The 9,864-nt window shown below is 33.1% G+C and overlaps 2 protein-coding genes across 2 annotated transcripts; one reads left to right on the top strand and one right to left on the bottom strand.

Moving 5' to 3' along the window:
• Positions 1-245: 245 nt before the first annotated feature.
• Positions 246-3,060, top strand: RpL8 (ribosomal protein L8). The gene is made up of 6 exons (XM_073079930.1): positions 246-396; positions 550-706; positions 961-1,117; positions 1,694-1,897; positions 2,311-2,469; positions 2,909-3,060. The coding sequence occupies exons 2-6, from the start codon at positions 569-571 to the stop codon at positions 3,022-3,024; spliced, it is 774 nt and encodes a 257-aa protein (XP_072936031.1). The 5' UTR covers positions 246-396; positions 550-568; the 3' UTR covers positions 3,025-3,060.
• Positions 3,061-4,356: 1,296 nt separating this feature from the next.
• Positions 4,357-9,795, bottom strand: DZIP1 (DAZ interacting zinc finger protein 1). The gene is made up of 9 exons (XM_073080169.1): positions 9,136-9,795; positions 8,764-8,831; positions 8,407-8,574; positions 7,589-8,329; positions 7,109-7,366; positions 6,526-6,950; positions 6,301-6,451; positions 5,118-6,043; positions 4,357-4,907 (listed from the first exon to the last, which is right to left on the bottom strand). Exons 1-9 carry the CDS (start codon positions 9,248-9,250, stop codon positions 4,556-4,558), a joined length of 3,204 nt encoding a protein of 1,067 aa, XP_072936270.1. The 5' UTR covers positions 9,251-9,795; the 3' UTR covers positions 4,357-4,555.
• Between the last annotated feature and the right edge of the window lie 69 nt (positions 9,796-9,864).

The raw sequence follows: 9,864 nt of genomic DNA, 5'->3' as shown, positions 1-9,864 counted from the left end.
AAAAATACCTAAATATATTTTCCAGTCGCAAAACGTGCGCGGACTGGGACTTAATATAAGTTAGACGGCTTTTATTATTAAGGCACATTCGCACTGCTATAGTTTTTGTCGTTTTTGTAATTTGTATACGTGTAATAATGTTAAATAATATGTATATAATGCCTAAAGTATTCTAATTTTATTTTCTTATAGGTTAAATATGGTCGTACAACACTGTGTATGCTGGTCAAATCAATATCATTTGAAGTCTAGTCAAATATAACTTGGTTGCACGACTATATATTTGGATTCACATAATGGCAACAATAAAATTACAAATGTTAATTCTCACAATAGTTGACTTTTTGGCAACACCAAGTTAAACATTTTCTTTTGGAGTGATCCCTTGGTCGAAACGTATGTGAAATTTTTGGCACCGTTTGTTGTATCTTGTGTTATCCTTTCGAAATAAATATTTTTATACTAAAGGATAATAAAATAATATTATCGAGATGTATGTGCGTGTAATTTTGAGTATATTTTCAGTAAAAGCATTCGAATTGCTTTCAGTGAGGGCTGGGACGTGACAATGGGTCGTGTGATTCGTGCTCAACGTAAAGGTGCCGGTTCGGTATTCGTTTCACACACGAAGAAAAGGAAAGGAGCTCCCAAGCTCCGCTCTCTGGATTATGCCGAACGTCATGGTTATATCAAAGGTGTGGTGAAGGTATGTTGTTTTGGTTATGTTAGTTATGAAAGACTAGCGCCTCCTCGCGACTTCGTTCGCGTGGACTTAGGTTATGATTTAAGTGATTAAAGACAATGAAAGTATAATATTTGTGATTATACAAAATCTTTCGTGATGAGCAAATACTAAGATGTGAATTTTCAAACGATGTTACAAATATGTCACTTGTTCATATACAAGCATCCATTTTTGAACGTAAACATGTACATTGTACATTTTTAGTACGTTTTTAGGACATCATCCACGATCCCGGCAGAGGAGCTCCCCTCGCAGTTGTTCATTTCCGTGATCCGTACAAATTCAAGACAAGGAAAGAGTTGTTCATCGCCCCCGAGGGTCTGTACACTGGCCAGTTTGTCTACTGCGGAAAGAAGGCCACCCTTGAAGTCGGTATGTATTTTTCTTAATTTATAAATCTTAATAAATTTCATGCTGTACTAAAAGGCCAAGGTAAACATAGTGCGATTAAAAAGTTTTTGGATCTGAATAACAGTATCCTTATCAGAAATCTATGACACTTAACAGGTCTAAAAGTGCTCTTTTAAGCTGGAACCAATTTACTTACTCGTAAAATTCCATTCAGTTTGATTCACTTTTGAGGTTAGTAATTCCAAATATATAAGTGATTTATATACATGATCATAACTAAGAACACATACACAGTGTATGATCTCAAAAAAATTCAAAATCAACATTTCTATCATCATGTACATATCATAAACATCAATAAAATTGCTTAAGGGTCAGTGACTTAAGTGGGCTAAAGTTCTAATATCATATTTAATGTTTAATACTATTAAGTGTATTTATAGTACAAAATATTCAACCCATGAAGATGTAAACAAAAATGTATTATATTTGTTATATTTATTTTACTTCGTTACATCTATCATTACAGGTTTTTTTAACCTAAGGAGATAGATTTCTACATCTCACATTATTTAAATCTTCTTAATTTTTTTATAGGCAATGTTATGCCAGTGGGAGCCATGCCTGAAGGTACAATTGTGTGCAACTTAGAAGAAAAGATGGGTGACCGAGGCCGGCTCGCTCGTGCCTCTGGTAACTTTGCCACAGTCATCGGCCACAACCCTGATGCCAAGCGCACGAGGGTAAAGCTGCCTTCAGGTGCCAAGAAAGTTTTGCCTTCAAGCAATAGAGGAATGGTTGGTGAGTACCATAGTATGAAATATAATGAAAACAAAATGTAGAACATTTTAAGATGGGGATTTCCAATTGATGTACTAATAATTGTTTAGCCTTTTTATTTGCTTTAGTATTACTAATACCAATGCGTCTTCTGTGGGAGCACCAATAATATAAAGACTATTTCTGTTTTGTAGACTACATCTTAATTTTTCAAACTAGGTTGAGTTTGTAAAATTTGAATGTTGTCATTTGTCAATCCCTATTTTAAGATATTCTCAAATCTATTTTAAGATATGTTTAGTACTGTTCATGATGACTTTCACTTACCTACTCTGATCTTTTATGATTACACAGAGGCTCTTTCTGAGGTTAGATAATATTTATTTACCTTTCACATTGATTAGATACATATATTTAAAACGAGTTGTATGTAGGTATCGTTGCTGGCGGTGGTCGTATTGACAAGCCCATCTTGAAGGCTGGTCGTGCGTACCACAAGTATAAGGTGAAGCGTAACTGCTGGCCGTATGTGCGTGGTGTCTCCATGAACCCCGTGGAGCATCCTCACGGAGGTGGTAACCATCAACACATAGGTGAGTACATAACTATCCTACCACTTGTTTCTATTAGACAGCATTTTTGATATAGATTATAGACCATTCACAACAACATTATTTGTCATTATTAAGCTAACTATTAAAAACAAAACTGTGTCCTGTGTTGTTTTGACCATTTATGGTTATTAGTAGTCCACCCCAATCCATTTTAATAAAATCTTATTCTTCAATCATACTCAACTTTAGTAATTTCTATTGAAGATAGATTTAGACTTTTCAGTTATTACTACATACCAAAAAAATGTACTGATATAGTGCAATGTGTAGTTAAAAAAATAAAAATGTGTAACGAACACTGTAAAAATGATATATGTCTTCTAAAAGAAGTAAATTTTCCTGTTATATTTTCAGATTTTAAATTAAAAATAAATGTATACTGTGTGCAAAAACTAAATAAATGTATTATTTTGTTCAGGTAAGGCTTCGACTGTCAAGAGAGGAACATCTGCTGGTCGCAAGGTTGGTCTTATCGCCGCCCGCAGGACCGGAAGAATTCGTGGTGGCAAGACAGACGCAAAGAAGGAGGCGTAAATGTATATTTATGCAAAATAAAAACTATAAAACCAATTTTAATTCTTTTATTAATCTTAAATCAATCCTTTACATAATTATTAATTACCTAAAAACTGATGAGATGTTTTATAATGTCATCTTAATAAAACTGCATTACGTAAATGGATAGTGTTTATTAGAGATGCGCCGAATATTCGTTTGGTATTCGGTATTCGGCGTATTCGGCATTTTTTTTGCTATTTGTATTCGGCCGAATTATTCGGTCTTGGTGCCGAATATATTCGGTTCGACTATTTCTATTTTCTTGTATACACGACATGGTACAAGGACTAAAACACAAAACTTCTATAAGATTTATGTTATATTATAAGTCAAACTAAAATCCTATGAAGAATGTGTTGAATAAATCTAATAAAATAAAGTAATAAAACTTCAAATCAACAATTATTTTGAAACCTCAAGTCAACACATTTATTACTTAATCTATAGTTAGTATAGTCAACATTTATTTTTAACCTTAAGTCAGTAGTTATTTTTAAAACAAATCAACATTTTAAAGTGTTAATGAACACACATAACTGGTGAATTGACAATAGAGAAATGGTAAACCGAATAATTCAGCCGAATATTCGGTTCGGTTAAGGGTAAACCGAATATTATTCGGTATTCGGTGAAACCACTATTCGGCGCATCTCTAGTGTTTATGCATTTATAGGAGTGGATTTCCTGCACATCTATGGGATGAAACAAAAAAACACACAAAAAACACGGTTTTATGATAAAATCAACTAAAAAGTAGAAAATAATTTTCAATCTAGGAATCAATTAAGGAACAGTAAATTCTATAATTGTAAAAAAAGCGTGTAGTGCTCCACTTATCAATTTTCGAAAAGCACCCACACTAGTAGTAGGTAGGTAGTATTGGTAGGTCAATACTATTTTATTATAGTAATCGTGCTCACTGAATAAAATTTAAAGAATCGAATAAACAATGATTCTGAACACTGCGAGAGCACTATGTTCCCGTCGCTCGCCGCGAGTTTGGAAACAAGTCTCACGCGCGCGTGGCCAAAGTCTCTTTTGTTCCCTAACTTATGCTCGAAATTATAAAGGTGAAAGGATTATTTGAAAAAAATACGTATAAAAAAGCAACGATCATTTCCATTTAATCAAATTACAACGTTAATAAAGTACTGATAGTGTACTTTTACTATGTAATATCGTGAATAATAGGCTTGATGTTAAATGGATGGAATTGATTGATTGATTTCCGTCTCAACCTAATAATATATTGAATATTATAATACTGAATTATAATAAAAATAAGTAGGAAGACAGAACTCAGAATTACCTGAAGTTTCGGCACCAAATTAATTTCTACTATACGACAATATCTAGATTAGTAATAGTAGCTGCACAGTACAGATATATAGATCCTTATACTGTGGTAGCTGTATCGGTCGGGTTGACTCTGTAAGCTGTGCAAGTAAATATCTAATAGCAACACTTGGAGATAAACTCTGAAGTAGGACTGGAGTTTGTTATTATTTTATTTAGTTTTAATAGTATTCTTCGCATGTAGCTCATCTGTCATGAATTCAGAAATATCTATTTCGCTGTCGTCTTTTTCAACAAAAGACCTTGGTTTCACAAACGCAACCTGATTTTGTGCTGGTGTGCTGTCGGTGTCGTCCAGAATTGAGCTGCCCAAGCTTGTATTGCTGCCGCCAACTGCTGGATTATTTAATGCCATTCCGGTTACTACGTCTACGCCACCGACAAGGGCTGTAGACATTGTATTCCGCCGTGCCAGCTGTGATTCAATAGTTTGTTTTAATTCTGCTATCTTCGGACTTGTACGCGACATGACTGGATTCTTCTGAATCGGTTCATTTTCTATACTGTAAATATAAAATATGTATTAAATAACAATGTACAGTCCACGTAAAACTGCTAGTCCGCTCTGAATGCCGAAATGAATCGCGTCGCCATAGCAAATTGTATTACTACACTTGCTCGCAACAATTTCAGAGCGGACTAGCGCTTTGGCGCGAACTATACCTACATAATTATATTTTCAATTAGGTAGGTACTGAATAGTTTGGCTTTACCTGGAAATATCCCATTCTTCATTATCAAGTTTAACTAGCCCTAGTCCATATTTTTCGTTATTATCACTTTTCTCTGTTACGCTTTGTGATGGCGATGATGCACTCACCGACTTCATTTGAATCGCATCCATATCAAATATAACTTTTTTCTTGTTTAGTGAAGACGTGGAGGATGCATTTTTCAAGACTCCTTTCGTTTGTTTTAGAATATTATCTACTGAAAAAGCTCTTCTTGGAGTATGGTCTACTAATGACTCTACATCATCGCTACTTTGTTGATTGTTTTCAGTTTGATATCTAATACTACTGTTCTTTTTAACCCCATCTGGTAATACTTCAGATGTAGCCGTAATAACATATTTTTCGTCCACATTTATCGACTCATTAGAAGTTGTTTTATCTAAAGGCCGTCGTGTGGGAGATTTTACAAGCTTTTCAATTGATGTTGAAATTCGTTTATTATTTTCAACATAATATTCGTTATCGCTTAATATAGATTCAGTATCAGATTCGTTACTCTTTGATTTTACTTGAAAGTTTTCAATAACATTTCGGTCTTTAGTCTTTATTTTAATTCCTTCGGCTTTTGGATTATGCGATTCAGCAGATTTTACCGGTGAGTTCTGATCTTGCTTTTTAGGACTAGAATGTGTTGAACTCGGTGGAGTTTTTAGTAGCAACATTGCTTTTTTAGCTACTGTATCATATGATTTATTGGAGTTTTTGTTAGAATCATTCGCTTTGACGAGAGACAATGCTTTTGTTTTAACATTTGATATTACTGATGATAGGCTAAATGCTTTGGAGTTTTTTGAAGGCGAAATGTATTCCAGGTCTGGCTGACCAGCATCCTGTTTCAATTTGGTTGCCTTGGAATCTAAACGTGCCAGAAGAGAATGTAACACTTGTTCAGTCCTCGGGTATTTCTATAACAGAAAAATATATTTTGACATAACATATATTATGTAACCTTATTAAATAGGTTTCAATTGTGCTTTCCATAACAAAATATCACGTAATATAAGATTTTTAGGGTGGTCGAAATTTTTTGTACTGCAAATCACATAATATGAGTCAGATATAGACTGGTGTGTCTTTGCGGTTGAAACGATGTACAATTGCAAGGAATGATAATCCTTGCAATCGTAGTTTTCAAATTTGCGCTAATCATAAATCATATTACCTTAAATTTTATTTCTTGATGTTCTTGTAGCTGCATTCTTTGTGTATTAAAAATATTTTGTGGAAGTCTTCTTTTTAAAGGGTCCACGCCTAGGGTAACTAGACGATTGTTAACTTCTTCGGTGATTTTCGCCCTTATTATTTTCATCGGACTGAAATATTTCAACCTTGTAGTATATTGTTATATAACAAACTATCTAATATTATTATCATATGAAAATATTACCTGCCAGGGTGTAGTATTGCTCCATTTTCCTTAACAGCTTGTGATCCTTTTCTCGAACTGGCTTTGGTCTTGCCATTGCCTACGTTGGCATTCTTAGATTTTCTACTGTCACTGTGGTTTTCATCAAAATTTTGCAAATCTTTCTTTGTACTTTTCTTCTTTCGATATTCCTTTTTCATCGGACTAGGTTTAAGGCTCTTTTCGTATATATCCTTCCCTTGAACCATTTTTATTTTATCTGTGTTAGTTACTTTTTCTTCACTTGAAGCTGAACTCTCAGACGTGCTAGTATTTTCTATATTTAAGAGCTCCTGTGCCTTTCTTTGAAGCCTTTGGAGACTTAAACTTCTATCGCGTATTAAATTAGTTTTAGGGTTAGGTTTTTGCGCAGTTTGTTCTGGGGATTCAGTCACTTTAGGCTCTACCTAAAATATGTATTTATTATTATGAGGCAATAACTTTAATTATTATTAACTGTAAAAATGATTAAGCAGATTCTAAATATTTACATATTATATGTTTTTATTTAGACTATTGTTCTTATATAACGAAATAATTTGATAATATAATAAAAACGGTTTACCACGTCGTGGATATTTGTAGTATAACCATTGTCGGACTTTGTATTTTTTTGCTGTAACAATGCCTGAAGTTGTGTAACTCGTAACTTTTCGGCGTCTGCCTGCGCACGTGACCTCTCGGCGTCTTTTCCAACCTCATCTAACTTTTGAAGTAATAATTTGTACTCGCTGGATTGTAGTTCCGCACGTTTCACCCAATAAGCCATTTGTGCTTCCATTTTCTTTCTTTGTTCAATTTCTTCCACGTTTGGGTTTGATTTCTGTAATATTTTTGAGATGATTAAATACCAAAAACAACAAATTCACTTTTTTACCGATTAACAAAGATTACAATATAATTTTCTCGTTGAAAGTTAGCTAGTAGCAAAAACTAAAAAAATAACTAGTTAAAAATTAGAACTCTCATGTTTCGATAAATATTTTATGACACTATTTTCTGGGGTAAGATATCCTAAAATACTTAATAATGAAATAATATATACAGAATTAGTCAACTCCCGTTTCAATGCCAGTATTTCTTCTCCTTGTTGTTTTATAGTGGCATTTAATTCAGAGATAACATTTGAATCGTCTTTTGCTGGTGAAGGTTTGTCCTTTTCTTTACAGGAATCTATCATAGCAATTATTTGTGTACGTAACAAATTAATTTCCTTATTATATTTTTCATGTTCTTCTCTTTTCCATTCCTCAATTTTGTCAAGTATGTATCCCTCACCATTTGTAGACACTTCCACATCTTTCATTTCTTTCGTAACTGTAGGTTCATTGATACCTTTTTTATTTTCATTAGTTTCAATGGCAGGTGTTTTTGTATCTCTAAAGTTAGTAATAAGTTTTTCCATATCTGCCAGTTTAGCCCTCAGTTCCGTGATTTCGCTTGTAAGTTTATTGTTTTCGTCGTGACTACGTTCAAATTGGCTGGTATCTACATCCTTTTGAGGTATCTCTGTAACGTTTGCATGCCGTCTAGACATATGGCTTTCTAAATAAAGTTGGTTTAAAAATACTTTGTCACAATAAGTGCATTTGTTGTGTCGCAATGTTTCAGCTGATGTTAATGTTGGGAATAAGTCATTTTTGTTATTAAGCGTCTTTAAGATCATTGTCGCTATGTTGTCATTGCCGTAAGGTAGAGGATTTCGGAAGGAATGCCTGGATTTCCGTCTAAGTTTTCTTATTTCTTCATCCCGTTCTCTAAGAAGTCTCTTTGTTGAATCAAGTTCCTAAAATATAGTATTTTGCATTGTTTTTAGTCTGCTTAAATAGATTATACTATTAAAGCATATAAGAAGAGACCTACCTGTGCTAACGCAGTAACTTCTTCTCGTAAAACATATACGCTTCGGTCCAAATAGTGTCGACAGAACTGTTGATACTCAACTGCTAACTGAGCTAATCGAAATATTTTTAAGACTCCTTCATCGAGAATGCGTACATCGAATTCTGATTCCAATACACAATCCAGTATCTGTAAAGTTATTAAAAAGAAATAAGTAGGTACATTGATAAAAAATATGTTTCAAGTATATCATTTTATAATTGATCATGAGTTTCGAAGAAAATTACTATCTTAGATCTTTAGAATAGGTACACAATATTTAAATACGCTATATTTTCTAGCTTTTGGAAAAAAATAAGTAAAATATTTTGTACGTACATCATTTAGATGTTGTTCAATGAGAACAAATTTCCGCTCTCTAATTAAACTTTCTATATCCACAAGACCTGAAACAAAGAGTGTTACACACACATGATACAATATGATACATTACTTCAACGTTTCAATAGTTTTACCAAAATAGACGATAATGTAAAATCAAAGAAAGTAGTAATTCAAGTACCCTGAACTTTTAAACATAATATTAATGTTTTGAAGTTTTTGGTAATATACAAAGAGTAGAAATCATAAAGAAAAAATTTAAATATAAAAATTAAATATGCGGCCCCACGACTAACCTATGTTATATTTCTCTAAAAGTCTTAAATAGTTTCTTTTTATCTAAGTATTTTATAATAGGTATGCACTTACGAATTTTATTCCATTCAATGTGTACACGAGGTCGATGTGTATTGAATGTAAATCCTGTTTCTTCGGCAAGTTTTGGAAAATTGTGGTACAGTTCAAATGATGTTTTGCACGCCATTATTATGTCTAAAACTCATTATATTCTATGGACTAATTCAAAAATGTTTTTAATAAAACGCTACACCACTTATGAACGTTTGTTACGACTTCAGTTGCTAGGCAACAATTTATATGCATCATAGAGCACAGAGTTTTTTTAGAGCACCGTGCACTTAATAGATTTTGTGTACAAAATGTTGACAAAGTGTGTATTATTTTGGCCGCAATAACAAGAAATACTAAATAAAAAAGTTCAAAATAAAGTGTGGTCCCCAAGCAGGAAATCACTATTATTATTTGGGCCGTTGATAGGTTCTTAATTTTTTTACAATTCATGTATGTTTTCTCTGCTTTGATGACAAAAATAAAAATTATGATGGTACGGAATCCTCTGCTGCCGAGGTCGATTTGTACTTAGTCAAATTATTCTGTACAATAATAAGGAGGATGCTGCCACCATGTATCTGTCATATTATTATTTAGGCTTTTTAAGAAAACTTGGTGCGATAGAAATTGTAATCCAAAAAGGCTTATGTTTATGTATTTGACTTGCTCAATGCCAAGTAGGTACAAGATCATAGTGTTCAAAGTGCAGTATTGTTTTTTTAGTTCTAATTATTAAACACACCGAAC

The sequence above is a fragment of the Epargyreus clarus genome, unplaced genomic scaffold (assembly GCF_041222505.1).
Source record: "Epargyreus clarus isolate Ecla_fem2 unplaced genomic scaffold, WU_Ecla_fem_2.2 ptg000014l, whole genome shotgun sequence".
NCBI classification, from domain to species: Eukaryota; Metazoa; Arthropoda; class Insecta; order Lepidoptera; family Hesperiidae; genus Epargyreus; species Epargyreus clarus.
This window is presented reverse-complemented; position numbering and strand designations above follow the sequence as displayed.